General features: G+C 34.5%; 1 protein-coding gene across 2 annotated transcripts; it reads left to right on the top strand.

Moving 5' to 3' along the window:
• The first annotated feature begins 71 nt into the window (after positions 1-71).
• Positions 72-11,470, top strand: LOC117337060 (mitochondrial ribosome-associated GTPase 2-like). Of its 2 annotated transcripts, none has more exons than XM_033897842.1 (7): positions 72-198; positions 1,885-2,042; positions 3,323-3,470; positions 5,840-5,955; positions 6,152-6,373; positions 8,152-8,290; positions 10,383-11,470. In XM_033897842.1, exons 2-7 carry the CDS (start codon positions 1,893-1,895, stop codon positions 10,766-10,768), a joined length of 1,161 nt encoding a protein of 386 aa, XP_033753733.1. In that variant the 5' UTR covers positions 72-198; positions 1,885-1,892; the 3' UTR covers positions 10,769-11,470. The 2 variants fall into 2 exon arrangements, with proteins under 2 accessions (XP_033753733.1, XP_033753734.1); XM_033897843.1 differs by lacking the exon at positions 72-198 and adding an exon at positions 563-1,520.
• The last annotated feature ends 7,249 nt before the right edge of the window (positions 11,471-18,719 follow it).

The raw sequence follows: 18,719 nt of genomic DNA on the forward strand, positions 1-18,719 counted from the left end.
AAATAAAACAAATAATTATAACGCTACCTCTCGGAAATTTCATTTAGTAAGGCATGGTTTATTTTATAACCCATTTGAGTGCTTTTTCATTCCATAGAATTATATCATTATTATTATTTATATAAAATGAATATATCCAACCTTGACCTTTGACACCACATGGAAGCACTCACGTGTTATTACCGTGAACATCTTGCAGTAAGTGATTGTCATGCATGTCTTGTAAAGTAGCGAGTGTGTCATGCTGTGGGAGTTATGGGAGTACTTGTCTCTGCGATATTTCATATTTATACACTACTGTGTCTGTGTAAGCAGGTAGACAGTGTCTAATCAAGCTAAGAACTATCAACATTTCCCTAACCATAAAGGCCTTTAGATCTAGTTAAGAACCATCAACAATTCCCAATCATGCGTAAGATACGAAACCTTCGTATTAGGCACAGGTCCTAGCCTCGTCTGTCAATACATCCATGTATTGACATGTATTGACAGACGAGGCTAGGACCTGTGTATTAGGGGTACCCGGAAAAAAATTTGCAATCTTAGATATTAAAGCTTTAAATAAGTTGCTCCTTGAAATGGGAATATTCTTTCATGATAATAGTAAACTTACATATAGGGATTAGAGACTCCGCTAATTAATTAAGGTAACTTTTTCAAAATTATTTGCTGCCAAATCTCAGGGACGTATAATGAGATTATATATGCCCCTGCAAAACTTGACCAAGTAATGTAAATTATGTATTGGCTTTTCATTTATTCAGTAATGGAAAAAAAAATTGGATTAGTACTTTTGGAGCAAATTTACTAAAAAATAAACTATATACTTGTTGCAAAATTTTACTGACTTTGGCCTAATCCAGAGACGTATATATATATGATATACAAGTCTCTGGTACCGTGGAATTTATTCAGTTTTTTCTTTTTTTTTCTTTTGTTTGGCAAAAAATAGTTCACAATGAGGTAGTATTTTTCTGATTTCGATAATATTTGTTAAGCGACCATATTATGTAAAATCTGTGATTATTTATGTTAAATTCGAGCAATTTGCTCAAAATCATTTGCTAGAAAAACTTTATCAGTGCTCATGGAAATTAATCAGCTTTTTACACTGTAAATATATAATCCTCTTCACTCCATAGTACTGGAAACACATACTGATCTTTATGATTGTAATTAAATGACACCTGACTTACTGTGTCACCGTAAGACTTACTTTATCATTCTGTTGGTGAGACCTTAATATATTTTGCAATTTTAACTGGTTTTAATATTTTACATAGTATATATTATGGTAGGCCACCTTCTGACATTGAAGCTGGTAAACAGGATTATGTGTTGCAAGAGATGGAAGTATATTACTTCCAAGTCTATTCTTGTTAAGCTATATATATACATGTATATCCAATAGTTAGGAGAGGGAAATACAACAACCAGAACTGGACTCGAACCTGGGGCCTCCAAACTCTAGACAAACACTCCAACCATTTGAGCTACCTGGCCACCAGAGCTCAGCACAGGTACAGTCCAGTTCCGCTACATTCCTCATGAGACCCTAAACCACCTCTGTGGGTATTTAGTTAGGTGCCAAACGTAACAGGAGAGGGAAAATGTAATGCCATACATACCCTGAACCTCCAAACTTTTAGGCAGGTGCTCAGCCCAGTCCAGTTCACTACATTAAAGAGACTGAGGTGCATGCAGGTACCAGCAGTCCAAATTCTTCCTTTTTTTTTTTTACTTTATATATCAGACTGGAATCAATTGATGTTGGATCAATAAAAAAAGTCAATAAAACGTCAGAATAATTCAGTCTACTGGTACGTACCTGCAATTGACAAAAATGATTTAAGATAACTTTTGTTAATTTCTATTAAAATTCAGGAGTGAAGATGGTGATAGTACAGAAGATGACATACTGCATGCAGCGTTTGTATGTAAAACAAGGTCTACATATTCCATTAAGGATGGTGAGGCGGCATGCATCCAAAGTAGCACAACCTGTACTTACGACAAAACCCAAAGGCTCTGATATGGAAGAGGTTAGTTGGTTTATTTTGTTTAACGTCCTATTAACAGCTAAGGTCATTTAAGGACGGCCTCCCGTGCGTGCGACATGCATGCATGTGGTGAGTGCATATGTGTGTTTTGGGAGGCTGCGGTATGTTTGTGTGAAGTCTCCTTGTGGTAGGCTGGAACTTTTGCCGATTTATAGTGCTACCTCACTGAAGCATACTGCCGAAGACACCCAGCAGGACACCCACATCTGGTCACATTATACTGACAACGAGTGAACCAGTCGTCGCACTCCTAATATGCTGAGCGCTAAGTATGAGTCAGCAACTAACATTTTTAAAGACTCTGGTATGTCTCGGTCAGGGGATAGAACCCAAAGCCTTCCTCACTGGGGCGAATGCTCAATCAAAGGCTAAAAGTGAGGCATTGTCAAGGGAGACATTGGGAAGATAGGAAGAAGAAAGTTTGTAAGAAAGAAGAGAAAAGATAAGATCCCAAATTCAGTCGCCTCTTACGATCATGCAATGGGGGCAGCAGGTACAATTCTTACGCCCTACCTGCAGGGCAGATGGAAGAGGTAAAAACAGTCTGACTCTGAGCATGTTAAAAAGTGTTTCAAATAGGATTGTTATAGAAAATTGTACTGGGTGTTGAAATTAGATCAGAATCACGTGGCATTACTTCAGTTCTCGCCTCATATTAATTTTGCATCAAAATTTTGAATTCTTATATCCCCCATACCTATATATGATCACCAACTGTATATTTCTCAGTTATCTCTACATTTGTAGGATATCCATGACATCCCACGTTGAAATCCTTTTTGGGACAATAAAATTTATGTCAGTAGTAGTTGGTGACTACATCACTGACCAACACACAAGAGGTCAATCACATGCCATCCAGAGCAATAAGAGTAAAGTGTCTTGCCCAGGGACACAACCACAAAAGCACAGATTGGTCCGTTTTTCAGCTTCCTAAGAAATACAAACCAACATGGGTAGGGAGCATCAAACCACACACCTAAGATCTTCACCTGAGGTTATATGGCCAGCACTCATCTTAATGAGCTATCGTGGCCCCTTCAGTCAAAGCAGGTTTATAGTACATGTAATTGAAATATATGACTTTAATATATGCACTGAAGTGTAAAGGGGAGTAAACTTTTTATGTTTGTTTATGTGTAGCTAATGTGCCTATTATTTTGTTGTACGTCGCATCATCATCACAGTTTTTAGTCTTTCTGTACAAATGAGAAGATAGAATAGTAATAGATAACCTGTATTAAATATGGTGTTGGTTGCAGCCATCCTATTTTGTTGACATGCGAGCTTGTGTGGTGAGTGGAGGTAAAGGAGGCGATGGTGTGGTGTCCTTTGCTAGTACCCGACACAACCAGTTTGCCGGACCTGATGGGGGTAACGGAGGCTCAGGAGGTCATGTCATCTTTCAAGGTCTGGGATATTAGTAAAATTCTAAGATTACAGTTTGATATCCTGACTTTTATAAGTGGAGGGGAAGGGGATACTTTAACATTATTACTCTGATGAAAATATTTCGTGATTAGCCAAGTGTTGATAGCATAACTACCAGAATATCCTTGTTGAAAAAATATATTGAGTGGTCTTTAAAAGGAGGATTTGGAATCATTAAGTCATATTCTATATATCTGTCTGTCAGAAGTTTGATCAGAATTTCTAAGTTTTGTGTATTTTTTGTTGTCTTAGAAAAAAATTACATGTAAATTGAATAAAGAGTAGTTGTCAATGTAATGGGTGTATAGTGTTACAGTGGTGAACTATCTGGTACCTTGTCAATGTAATGGGTATATAGTGTTATATAGTGGTGAACTATCTGGTACCTTGTCAATGTAATGGGTATATAGTGTTACAGTGGTGAACTATCTGGTACCTTGTCATTGTAATGGGTATATAGTGTTATAGTGGTGAACTATCTGGTACCTTGTCAATGTAATGGGTGTATAGTGTTACAGTGGTGACTATCTGGTACCTTGTCAATGTAATGGGTGTATAGTGTTATAGTGGTCAACTATCTGGTACCTTGTCAATGTAATTGGTATATAGTGTTACTGTGGTGAACTATCTGGTACCTTGTCAATGTAATTGGTATATAGTGTTATAGTGGTGAACTATCTGGTACCTTGTCAATGTAATGGGTGTATAGTGTTATAGTGGTGAACTATCTGGTACCTTGTCAATGTAATGGGTGTATAGTGTTATAGTGGTGAACTATCTGGTACCTTGTCAATGTAATGGGTATATAGTGTTATAGTGGTGAACTATCTGGTACCTTGTCAATGTAATGGGTATATAGTGTTATAGTGGTGAACTATCTGGTACCTTGTCAATGTAATGGGTATATAGTGTTATAGTGGTGAACTATCTGGTACCTTGTCAATGTAATGGGTGTATAGTGTTATAGTGGTGAACTATCTGGTACCTTGTCAATGTAATGGGTATATAGTGTTATAGTGGTGAACTATCTGGTACCTTGTCAATGTAATGGGTGTATAGTGTTACAGTGGTGAACTATCTGGTACCTTGTCAATGTAATGGGTATATAGTGTTATAGAGTGGTGAACTATCTGGTACCTTGTCAATGTAATGGGTGTATAGTGTTATAGTGGTGAACTACCTGGTACCTTGTCAATGTAATGGGTGTATAGTGTTATAGTGGTGAACTATCTGGTACCTTGTCAATGTAATGGGTATATAGTGTTATATAGTGGTGAACTACCTGGTACCTTGTCAATCTAATGGGTGTATAGTGTTACTGTGGTGAACTATCTGGTACCTTGTCAATGTAATGGGTATATAGTGTTATATAGTGGTGAACTACCTGGTACCTTGTCAATCTAATGGGTATATAGTGTTATAGTGGTGAACTATCTGGTACCTTGTCAATGTAATGAGTGTATAGTGTTATAGTGGTGAAATACCTGGTACCTTGTCAATGTAATGGGTATATAGTGTTACTGTGGTGAACTATCTGGTACCTTGTCAATGTAATTGGTATATAGTGTTATATAGTGGTGAACTATCTGGTACCTTGTCAATGTAATTGGTGTATAGTGTTACTGTGGTGAACTATCTGGTACATTGTCAATGTAATGGGTGTATAGTGTTATAGTGGTGAACTATCTGGTACCTTGTCAATGTAATGGGTGTATAGTGTTATAGTGGTGAACTACCTGGTACCTTGTCAATGTAATGGGTGTATAGTGTTACTGTGGTGAACTATCTGGTACCTTGTCAATGTAATGGGTATATAGTGTTATATAGTGGTGAACTACCTGGTACCTTGTCAATGTAATGGGTGTATAGTGTTATAGTACTGAACTATCTGGTACCTTGTCAATGTAATGGGTGTATAGTGTTACTGTGGTGAACTATCTGGTACCTTGTCAATGTAATGGGTATATAGTGTTATATAGTGGTGAACTATCTGGTACCTTGTCAATGTAATGGGTGTATAGTGTTATAGTGGTGAACTATCTGGTACCTTGTCAATGTAATGGGTATATAGCTATATATAGTGTTATAGTAGTGAACTATCTGGTGCCTTGTTAATTAGTTAGCTGAAGGGGAAGTTGGTGATAATTAACTGTAGTTCGAGGTTTTATTCCTAGCAGAAACTCTTTGAAAAATGATCTTAATTTTGCATCATTACAATTCAATGTGGTAGATTTTGATTGTTAACATCACATTTTTTTCCCTAAACTCTCTTCATTACTTATAAGGTTATCACTAATTGTACCACCTACAGTTAAATCAATTTGTAATTTCTCTGTTTATTTCCTTAGTAAATGAGAATGTAAAATCACTTGCAAAGGTTCCTGGACAAGTTGCAGCAGTAGATGGACGTAATGGTGCAAAACGCAACTTTCAAGGCAAAAATGGTCAGCATACTTTCGTTGCAGTAAGTATCTACTAACCTTTCCTTTTCCTTTGTTATCTTTTGCTTGAACAAGTGTTGCACGCTGCAACATGTTTTGTTTTATTCAATATTCAAGTTATCAAGATTGGCAAGAGATATGTGTAGTATGTTTGTACCTCACAGAAGTTGAGGAACAATGTTACATAACCTTACATATTTGTGTATCGGTATGTTACAGGTACCCCAAGGTACCGTTTTTTACAGTGCTGAAGGGCAGCGGTTGACCTGCCTTGATGAGCCTAATGATTACTATATCGGGGCTCATGGAGGCAAAGGGGGACGAGGAAACACAGCTTTTGCCACCAGCACATATGTTGCTCCCAGAATTGCTGAAATGGGAGCCAAGGGTGAAAAAAACTCCCTACAGTTGGAGATGAGGATAATGGCAGATGCTGGACTGGTGAGTGTTAATTAGTTCATCTTAATAATTAGGGCCATTCCACCAAGATATTTATTGCATTTTTACCAGTGAAATATAGAAATTTATCAAACTAATAAAACTTATATTTTCACTGCAGCAATGAGCAGTGAAAATATTAGTTTTCTGTTTTTGACCAATGAGAACGGACCTTTGTATTCACCTTGTTGAAACTTGCCTATTTTTCCAATCGAAGCGGAGATAAATAAATTGGTTATTTTGCTGTATTTCTGAAATTTTCAGACTAGTTTTTGACAAAATACTCACTTGACGTTAGCTATTCATGCACAGATTCTCCTATAACAGCAGAAAACGCTTAGATTGCGTTGATTACTCCTTTCAAAATGGCGCCCTCACGTTGACGTTGAGTAACATCACAAAGAGATGACGTCATTACTGATTCCTGCACTTTTTGACACTATAATTTTTTGATGTTTTTAATTTTGTTTTGAAGTTGATGAAATGCAATAAAAAGAAAATTGAATGGTTTCCCGTTAAATATAACATATATTTCACTCGTATGACAGAATATTTCGATATTTTTCACTCGTGCTTTGCACTCGTGAAAATATCGATATTCTCTAATACTCGTGAAATATATGTTATATTAAACGGGAAACCATTCAATATCCTCTATATATCCAACAGGCAGACTCCAGAAATATAGAAATTCTAGGCATGATGTGGTTTGGAGAAAATGTATCTTATATGGTACTGTTAAATCACTTCTGTTGGTGGTCCCTGTTTGACAATCTTGGAGTTCTTTAATTGGGGAGGTATTTTTTCTGGAATTGGCCATAGAGGATTTTCATATATATATTTTCTAGTTCCTATGTATTACACTGTCATATAGGATCTAACAAAACTGTATGAGAGGGCACATTTGGAACCTATAATTCTAGTCTTTATGATGATCTCAATGTTCTGTAGAAACAGTAAATTACTGAATGAAAGGTCACCAGGTCACTGCTTCTTATGTAGAATTATCTTATCTTCCATTGTAGATATAAGGGTATCACTGAACAGAGAACCTGATTTGATTTTATAAAAAAATTATCTGTATTGATTTCACCCTCAAAACTTAAAAGTTTGCTTGTAAAATATTATTACATACATTTATAGACAATGCTAAAACTAGGTCATCCATAGAATAAATGTTTGAGAGAAAAATACATATTTTTTTAAGGAAGCTTTAGGAACAGGTACTAAGAAATCTAGACAGGTGAGACATACAATTAAGCATCATTCTTATGAGATATGGTACAGTCTAAATTTTACAACTCTTGTCTGTACCACGGTAGTGTAAGACTGAGTGGTCAGTCAAACCTGTGTATAAAGGACACCCAAGGGACGACGAAGGTGTCCTTTATATATATAAGGTGTCCGTTATATAGAGGACTACATTGTTCAACAAGTTATATCATTTATAAACAAAGAACCAAGTGTGAATAAAATTTGATTAAACAATATTTATATACATGTATATACATTACACTATATATATCTTGATTTATTATATACAATGTATAAACACTAACAAATGAATTAAAAACAAGATAATTAAAGATAAATGATTTAATAAGATTCAACTGACATGAAATTTAATTATAAATTTTTGTTTAATATTTTAAATATTACTTTTATATAATCATTTTAACATACACCATGTTAAATTTTACGCTAGACAGCATTTTGTTGAAATAAGTGTGTACATATACATAGAAGTATTCCAATATGAAATAAACTGTTATTGACTACAGGTTGGGTTTCCAAATGCTGGTAAGTCTTCACTTCTTCGTGCAATCTCAAGGGCCCGGCCATTAACTTCCGAACAGGCTTTTACAACTCGCAGTGCACATGTTGGAATGGTCCAGTATGACGATTATGAACAAGTCTCAGGTAAGTAAAAGGTCTGGGTTACTACTCGCAAAATATCGGTTCTCAGGTGACAAGGCAACCTCTCAGGTAGACTGCTATGTAGGTCTGTTCTCAGGTGACAAGGCAACCTCTCAGGTAAACTGCTATGTAGGTTTGTTCTTAGGTGGCAAGACAACCTCTCAGGTAAACTGCTATGTAGGTTTGTTCTTAGGTCCTTCACAAGTTAAATTCATATCAAGTGAAGTGAATTAATAATACAGTTGCTACAAAACGACAAGTCATCATGGCTTGGAAGGGAAATAACTCTTGTAGACTTATGTTCCTTATTGTCAGACTCTAGTAGATAATTAACGACCTGCCTAGACTAATGGGGTAATGGGTGGGAGTGGCATTGTTATTTGTGGCAACATGTAGGTGATAAATAAAAATAAAGATTACACAGAATATCAAGGTGATAAATAAAAATACAGATTACATATAGAATATCGGTGTGATAAATAAAAATACAGATTACATAGAATATCGGTGTGATAAATAAAAATACAGATTACATAGAATATCGGTGTGATAAATAAAAATACAGATTACACAGAATATCGGTGTGATAATTAAAAATACAGATTACACAGAATATCGGTGTGATAATAAAAATACAGATTACATAGAATATCGGTGTGATAAATAAAAATAAAGATTACATAGAATATCAGTGTGATAAATAGAAATACAGATTACACAGAATATCGGTGTGATAAATAAAAATACAGATTACATAGAATATCAGTGTGATAAATAAAAATACAGATTACATAGAATATCGGTGTGATAAATAAAAATACAGATTACATAGAATATCGGTGTGATAAATAAAAATACAGATTACACAGAATATCGGTGTGATAAATAAAAATACAGATTACACAGAATATCAGTGTGATCAATAAAAATACAGATTACACAGAATATCGGTGTGATCAATAAAAACACAGATTACACAGAATATCAGTGTGATCAATAAAAATATAGATTACATAGAATATCGGTGTGATAAATAAAAATATAGATTACACAGAATATCGGTGTGATAAATAAAAATACAGATTACATGGAATATCGGTGTGATCAATAAAAATACAGATTACACAGAATATCAGTGTGATCAATAAAAATATAGATTACATAGAATATCGGTGTGATAAATAAAAATATAGATTACACAGAATATCGGTGTGATAAATAAAAATACAGATTACATGGAATATCGGTGTGATAAATAAAAATATAGATTACATGGAATATCGGTGTGATAAATAAAAATATAGATTACACAGAATATTGGTGTGATAAATAAAAATACAGATTACATAGAATATCGGTGTGATAAATAAAAATACAGATTACATAGAATATCGGTGTGATAAATAAAAATACAGATTACACAGAATATCGGTGTGATAAATAAAAATACAGATTACACAGAATATCAGTGTGATCAATAAAAATACAGATTACACAGAATATCGGTGTGATCAATAAAAATACAGATTACACAGAATATCAGTGTGATCAATAAAAATATAGATTACATAGAATATCGGTGTGATAAATAAAAATATAGATTACACAGAATATCGGTGTGATAAATAAAAATACAGATTACATAGAATATCGGTGTGATAAATAGAAATATAGATTACATGGAATATCGGTGTGATAAATAAAAATATAGATTACACAGAATATTGGTGTGATAAATAAAAATACAGATTACATAGAATATCGGTGTGATAAATAAAAATATAGATTACATATAGAATATCGGTGTGATAAATAAAAATACAGATTACACAGAATATCGGTGTGATAAATATAAAAATACAGATTACACAGAATATCGGTGTGATAAATAAAAATACAGATTACACAGAATATTAATGTGATAAATAAAAATATAGATTACATATAGAATATCGGTGTGATAAATAAAAATATAGATTACACAGAATATCGGTGTGATAAATAAAAATACAGATTACATAGAATATCGGTGTGATAAATAAAAATACAGATTACACAGAATATCGGGTAAAATTTTCTTTTCTTTTTTCTGCAGTGGCTGATATTCCTGGCTTGGTAAAAGGTTCCCATGAGTCCAAGGGACTTGGCTTCTCATTCCTTCGTCACATAATGAAATGTACCTGCCTTTTGTATGTCCTTGACCTTTCTAGTGATGACCCCTGGCAGCAATATGAGGACTTGAAGCACGAACTTCAGCAGTACAATGCCGAATTAATGAAACGACGACATGCTATTGTAGGAAACAAAATTGATCTGCCACTATCTGTTAACAACTTTCAGATCATACAAGCCAAAAGTAACGTACCTGTGTTTGCAATTTCAGCCACTGAAATGACAGGAATTAAAAATCTTTTGATTCATGTCCGTAAAATGTATGACGATATAAAATCAGAAGAGGCAGTGGAGCCATGGAGTGATTAGTGTTATAATATTGAGATAATGTATACTGAGTGTGTGGATGTCAATGTGATATTACAGTTCTCCAATAGTGAAACTGATGGGAGACTGAAAACTAATCAATTTCAAGATAGTGGAACAATAATTCTACTTGGCTGTATCATGATGAACTTAGATTTCTTGTGTTTTATTCAGCTTTTAATCATTCACCACCAGCAGAAAGGTAATGAATGTATATGTGCTCTACAATACACTATTTCTTATATGAAGGACCAGAATCTACTGAAATACAAATCTGGGATGTTCCATGAGGATGTGAATACAATCACCCTACAGTATGGCATTTTATACTAAGGAGGGACATTGTAACATCTGTTTTTAGTCAGTTTTAAGATTTCACAGTATAATTTCTCAATGGAAAAATTTGAAGGTTGGAAATTATATTGTATTTTATTCACATAATAATCTTGATGATGTCATTGATACACATGAATTTCCAATCTTGTAAATATTGTTCATGCACCTATGAATGTAACTTGTTATGATAGTGGTAAGTCCCATACCAGTTAAACTGGGGAGACTATGATTTGCTAAACATCTTTCTGTCCAATTTCTATCTTTAAGATATATCTTCTGATTAGATTAATATATTTTGGTGAAACCATGTATATTATCGTTAATAAAAAGCATGTCTTATACAAAGGTCGCAATAAATGTTGACTATTATTATTGAAGTTGTTTATATATGTACATCTATATACATCGCCATTAAAATGGTGCATCTCTTGGTGCTCTCATGTTTCTCCACATGGCCTAGTTCACTCCCCACAGTGTAGTTCACAGCAAGAAATCAAAATATCATTGCGTGTTCACTCATTAAGTTTAAACAGTTGCCAGTCTTGTTTAATACTTTTAGATTGGAAACATCATGGTTAGACAGTGGGTCACCAACCACTCAGGTTTAAACCAAAATTAAAACAAGGCGTAGGTTTAAGCCAAAATTAAAACAAGGGGTCAAAGATCATGACATTATTTAAGGATTAAACTGTCTTTTTTTGGTGTCTGCTTATATTTACATTCTCGACATATTTTTTGTTATTTTTGAAAATTAAAATTGAGTTAGCATAAAAAATGCCAATATTCAGCGACTTCATCAATGGGGTTCGACAAATGGAACAGCCTATTTTTTCAAAATTCATTTGTCACATGTAGATTGGCAAACAAAAAAAGTGCAATGAAATAATACGAAAAAAAACAGTCTGTTCAATTATTTTTATTATTTGTGTAACAATATTGTATAAAATTTCTTTTTGATACTTTTTGATTAAGATAAAAAAAAAACGTAGTCCTAGGCTTTTTTTTCATAGAGCCATATGATTGTTTACGTTAGTTACAAGTAGTTCCGGTGGGTGAATATATTCATGCGCGGCATGGATTGATGTCACGTTTTGGGTGTCAATTATGGTCACATAGACTGCAAATCTTTTTACTTAGTTTATATCGTGGCTTTGCCACCAAAATGTAAATATAAACACATAAATGTACCTTTTCAAACCACTATTTTATATAAAAGAACAGCTTGTCATGTACCTTGGCCATGTATGGAAAATGTTAACATCATACTTGATGAAGTACCAGTTTAATATTCATTGTGCTGTAATGGTACTGCTTCCGGTCATGTATAAATATATAAATGCCATTGTCTGATGTGAAAACTTCTTGATATTATGTTTATATGTTAATTACTGATATAGCGATGCTGTTGATTGTTCATAAAAATAACTAATCAATTTGTTTGTTTGTTAGACTGATAATATTTGACCAGGGCCCAGTTGTTCAAAAGGTGATTAGACTAATTAGTTTTACAACAATCTTAAAATCCTGATAAAATCATTTGTGGTAAAACTAACTTGACAAAATTTTGGAAACTATAATACGTATTTGTCAGTCTCTTCCTACCTTCATGTTTTATGGAATATACACACAAAGGTTTTAAGGTAAAGGAGAAATGACTTTGACACAAATCAAGTTATTAAGCTAACTAACTTTTGAACATCTGGGCCCAGAAGGCTGACTAGGTGAAGGATGACTTTCTTCCTATCAGTTTTGAATTGAAATAATTTTGTCGTTGAGTCTGTCTGAAGGTCACAGATCTGGAACATGTTAGCCAACATTATAATACAGGATTTTAATATACCCTCAATAATGGTAAAATGGAAATTCATTGCTGACACCTGGAAGGATTCTGCTATATTCCATAATTGTAAGTGATTCTGATATTTTAACTACACTGTTTCAGCAATAGGGTTGCGTAGGGTAACATAGGGTGACACAATGCTCCACGAGGTGGTTTTGTTTTGGTATTGACTCCATAGAGTGTGGATAAATCTCCAGGAAAAATGAGACACAATTTAAATTTTATGTGTATTAATGTATGTAAAACAATTTGTTCATGTTACTGGGAGATGGAATGGCTAAAGAAGAGACATAAGTTGGCATGGTTCCGTCCATTGGTACATGTGTATATCTCATTAGGTGCCATAATTGGGTGTGGTGATTGTGGCATGTGAGGAATGTTCCATTAAGCATGTTTCTGTGTTATCTGGGAGGCTTCAGAGCTCTAGTTGTATAGCCAGTATATACCATGTCTCCAGTGAGACAAAAGTGTGACGCTGATTATAGTGACATAATAATGGGTTCGCAGGAGATAACACCATGACGTCATAGAGTGGTGATTGACATTCCCAGAGAGGATATATGAGCTCTGTGTCCGAGACAGAGTTGTAATTTGTAAGAGTGTTTTGTTGTTGTATTGTGTTTTTCTACTATTTCTTGTGAATAGTTTAGCAGAGATTTATAATTGTCTCCCTTGATTATTCAAACGACTTTTATAATAAATATAATATTGAGTTATTGACCAATCCATCCTCAAAACTCCAGGGGTTAGATTCCCTTATCTCTCTACACAGAGTGAAAACAAAGGGACATAACCCATGGAATATTGAGGGTGTGACCAATCAGCAATTATTTCCCCTTCAGTTATCTGGTAATTTCTTCTGGTTATCAAGATCTCCAATGTCATAATATTTGGCCGGTAACATGCTGGATGAAGGGCTACAAATTTTGTTTAATGAATGACCTTAACCTATTTTAAAGGTCACAGGAGTAAAATGTGTGAAAGTGATTTGTTCCTGAACATCTTCAAGGTTATGATATTAGACAATGTGGCAATTACAAAAAGAAAGTACAAATTTGAGTTCCACATCCTGAAGTTGAAAAATGCACTGAACTGATTTGAGGTGAGCTATACAGGCCAATTGGGCTTCCTGTTATCAAATATAATCTGCATATTATACATATATATATCACCATTGGGTGTGAACTAGTGACAAAGTCACCTCCATATTGACTTTGTTAGCAGGTCACCTCCATATTAACTTTGTTAGCAGGTCACCTCAATATTGGCTTTGTTAGCAGGTCACCCCCATATTGACTTTGTTAGCAGGTCACCCCCATATTGGCTTTGTTAGCAGGTCACCTCCATATTGACTTTGTTAGCAGGTCACCTCCATATTGGTTTTGTTAGCAGGTCACCTCCATATTGGATTTGTTAGCAGGTCACCTCCATATTGGCTTTGTTAGCAGGTCACCTCCATATTGACTTTGTTAGCAGGTCACCTCCATATTGACTTTGTTAGCAGGTCACCTCCATATTGACTTTGTTAGCAGGTCACCTCCATATTGACTTTGTTAGCAGGTCACCTCCATATTGGATTTGTTAGCAGGTCACCTCCATATTGGCTTTGTTAGCAGGTCACCTCCATATTGACTTTGTTAGCAGGTCACCTCCATATTGACTTTGTTAGCAGGTCACCTCCATATTGGCTTTGTTAGCAGGTCACCTCCATATTGACTTTGTTAGCAGGTCACCTCCATATTGGCTTTGTTAGCAGGTCACCTCCATATTGACTTTGTTAGCAGGTCACCTCCATATTGACTTTGTTAGCAGGTCACCTCCATATTGGATTTGTTAGCAGGTCACCTCCATATTGACTTTGTTAGCAGGTCACCTCCATATTGGCTTTGTTAGCAGGTCACCTCCATATTGACTTTGTTAGCAGGTCACCTCCATATTGACTTTGTTAGCAGGTCACCTCCATATTGGATTTGTTAGCAGGTCACCTCCATATTGGATTTGTTAGCAGGTCACCTCCATATTGACTATGTTAGCAGGTCACCTCCATATTGACTTTGTTAGCGGGTCACCTCAATATTGGCTTTGTTAGCAGGTCACCTCCATATTGACTTTGTTAGCAGGTCACCTCCATATTGACTTTGTTAGCAGGTCACCTCCATATTGGCTTTGTTAGCAGGTCACTTCCATATTGACTTTGTTAGCAGGTCACCTCCATATTGACTTTGTTAGCAGGTCACCTCCATTTTGACTTTGTTAGCAGGTCACTTCCATATTGACTTTGTTAGCAGGTCACCTCCATATTAACTTTGTTAGCAGGTCACCTCCATATTGACTTTGTTAGCAGGTCACCTCCATATTGACTTTGTTAGCAGGTCACCTCCATATTGACTTTGTTAGCAGGTCACCTCCATATTGACTTTGTTAGCAGGTCACCTCCATATTGACTTTGTTAGCAGGTCACCTCCATATTGGTTTTGTTTGCAAACTCTTGGGAGTTTTTCTAATAATAATTCATGCATATACTTCTGAATTTTACTGTCCACCACCTGGCAGTCCAAATTGGATTTGTTGACAAATTATTGACCATAAGTGTCCGAACTATAGTGATTAATGTGCTGCATAAGATCTTCATCTACCATATTATACACAAGTGATTGGTATGATTAGTTCTATAGACCAAATATTAAAATGACATGTAGCTGGCCTAATGGATCAGTAAATGCCTGCTTTCTTACTGCATGTCATGAAAGATGACTAATTTTCTTTCCTCACTGTTGTCATTATGTGTTTCGTTTCCCATTATAATTGTCTCCTTCACACCTGTCCTCATATGACCCTGACTGTTCCCAGGACATTAAACCATTAAAAACCAAAACCAAAATCTCCAGAAATGATTCTCATTTCTTATCAGCAATGGGGTTGGCAAAAACTTAACCACAGTTCAGAAAGAGTAGTTACTATCAGGTTATAGGGGTACCCTAGGTACCATATGACTGTATTTCTACAGTAAATATAAACAAATCTTTAGTTGTCCATTTATTTCATTTATTTCCCATGTCTTATTTACATAATTAATGTAAACATCAAACTTGAAGATCCAAAACAGAAAAGAGTTGACTCCTTAAAAGCAACTTATATATTTCTGTTAAAAATAATTTGTGGCTGTCAATACCCATACTGTACAGTCATACACTACTCTAGATAAATAGGATATCATGTTCCACTTACCTATAGCATAACAATTACATTACATTGCTATATAAAGTACAGGGAAATAAAGTGAAAGGACTTTAATACATAACATCATACACTTGTTATATAGGTACAAGCATATGTACTACAGTTATAATCACTATAATTTAACAGATACAGACACCATTTAAGCTCATTCAAAAGGATATTTCTTCAACTAAATGATTACTCATAGAATTTATATTTACAGATAAAGTTGAATCCTCAAATGAACTTCCCTACAAATAAAAAAACCCACCACTCTTGATAAAAACAGGGATTTAGATAAGCTATTTTAGATTTTATAAAACTGTATGTACAATGAGATAATAAATTGTTTCCATGAGTAGGATATCAGTGAGACAACAGGCAATTCACAATTATATAATGTGTCGGTATAATGCTAATAATGATACACAAAAATTCTACAGGCACCTGATATACATTGTAATACAACTGATAACGACATACATGTGTACATTGTAATACAACTGATACCGGATATACATTGTAATACAACAGGTACTGGATATACATTGTAATACAACAGGTACCGGATATACATTGTAATACAACAGGTACTGGATATACATTGTAATACAACACGTACTGGATATACATTGTAATACAACAGGTACCGGATATACATTGTAATACAACAGGTACTGGATATACATTGTAATACAACAGGTAATGACATACATTGTAATACAACAGGTACTGGATATACATTGTAATACAACAGGTAATGACATACATTGTAATACAACAGGTAACGACATACATGTGTACATTGTAATACAACAGGTACTGGATATACATTGTAATACAACAGGTACTGGATATACATTGTAATACAACAGGTACTGGATATACATTGTAATACAACAGGTACTGGATATACATTGTAATACAACAGGTACTGGATATACATTGTAATACAACACGTACTGGATATACATTGTAATACAACACGTACTGGATATACATTGTAATACAACAGGTACCGGATATACATTGTAATACAACAGGTACTGGATATACATTGTAATACAACAGGTACTGACATACATTGTAATACAACAGGTACTGGATATACATTGTAATACAACAGGTAATGACATACATTGTAATACAACAGGTAACGACATACATTGTAATACAACAGGTACCGGATATACATTGTAATACAACAGGTAATGACATACATTGTAATACAACAGGTACTGGATATACATTGTAATACAACAGGTACCGGATATACATTGTAATACAACAGGTACCGGATATACATTGTAATACAACAGGTACCGGATATACATTGTAATACAACAGGTACTGGATATACATTGTAATACAACAGGTACCGGATATACATTGTAATACAACAGGTACCGGATATACATTGTAATACAACAGGTACTGGATATACATTGTAATACAACAGGTACCGGATATACATTGTAATACAACAGGTACCGGATATACATTGTAATACAACAGGTACCGGATATACATTGTAATACAACAGGTACCGGATATACATTGTAATACAACAGGTACTGGATATACATTGTAATACAACAGGTACTGGATATACATTGTAATACAACAGGTAATGACATACATTGTAATACAACAGGTACCGGATATACATTGTTATACAACAGGTAATGACATACATTGTAATACAACAGGTACTGGATATACATTGTAATACAACTGGTACTGGATATACATTGTAATACAACAGGTACTGGATATACATTGTAATACAACAGGTAATGACATACATTGTAATACAACAGGTAATGACATACATTGTAATACAACAGGTACCGGATATACATTGTAATACAACAGGTACTGGATATACATTGTAATACAACTGGTACCAGATATACATTGTAATACAACTGGTACCAGATATACATTGTAATACAGTAAAAAATAATGGACTGTACAGTAGGAAGTCATACTTTATATAAAATATCAGTGTTTTTGAGAATGTGTTGAATAAACGAGACATACTGTATACCAATGGGTAAGTGTAGTGTCATGTACAGCATTGATAAGCAACATCATAATTCTTTGTAATTTGAACATACAAATGTTGTTTTAACACTTAATTTTATTTGTATGAAAAAAAGATTTTCTTTATATGATTTGTAATAACTTCATGCATGTGTTTCATCATAAGCCTCTTTCCCTTGTTCAGTAACATTAAGTCTGGCAATTCAGATTGTTGGCTAGATTTCACCACTGTGAATCCCATTTCATACAATGTTTCATTATCTTGATAGTACTAGCTTGTACAGTTTTGTCTATAAAGATCACCTCTATATAACGAAATGCTGTCTATTAATACTCTCTTCTATTCTGGCCTCTAATAATCACTGTAAACAAACTACTATATAAAGGTCACTATTTTCTGCTCCCTTGAGAGGTCTTTATAGGCAGGTTTGGATTTGTAAAGCAATTTCAGAAATAATCTTCAATTTAGTAAATATGTTGACACAATTAATAAGATACACTATCTAGTCCTTT

Source organism: Pecten maximus, chromosome 11 (genome assembly GCF_902652985.1).
Source record: "Pecten maximus chromosome 11, xPecMax1.1, whole genome shotgun sequence".
NCBI classification, from domain to species: Eukaryota; Metazoa; Mollusca; class Bivalvia; order Pectinida; family Pectinidae; genus Pecten; species Pecten maximus.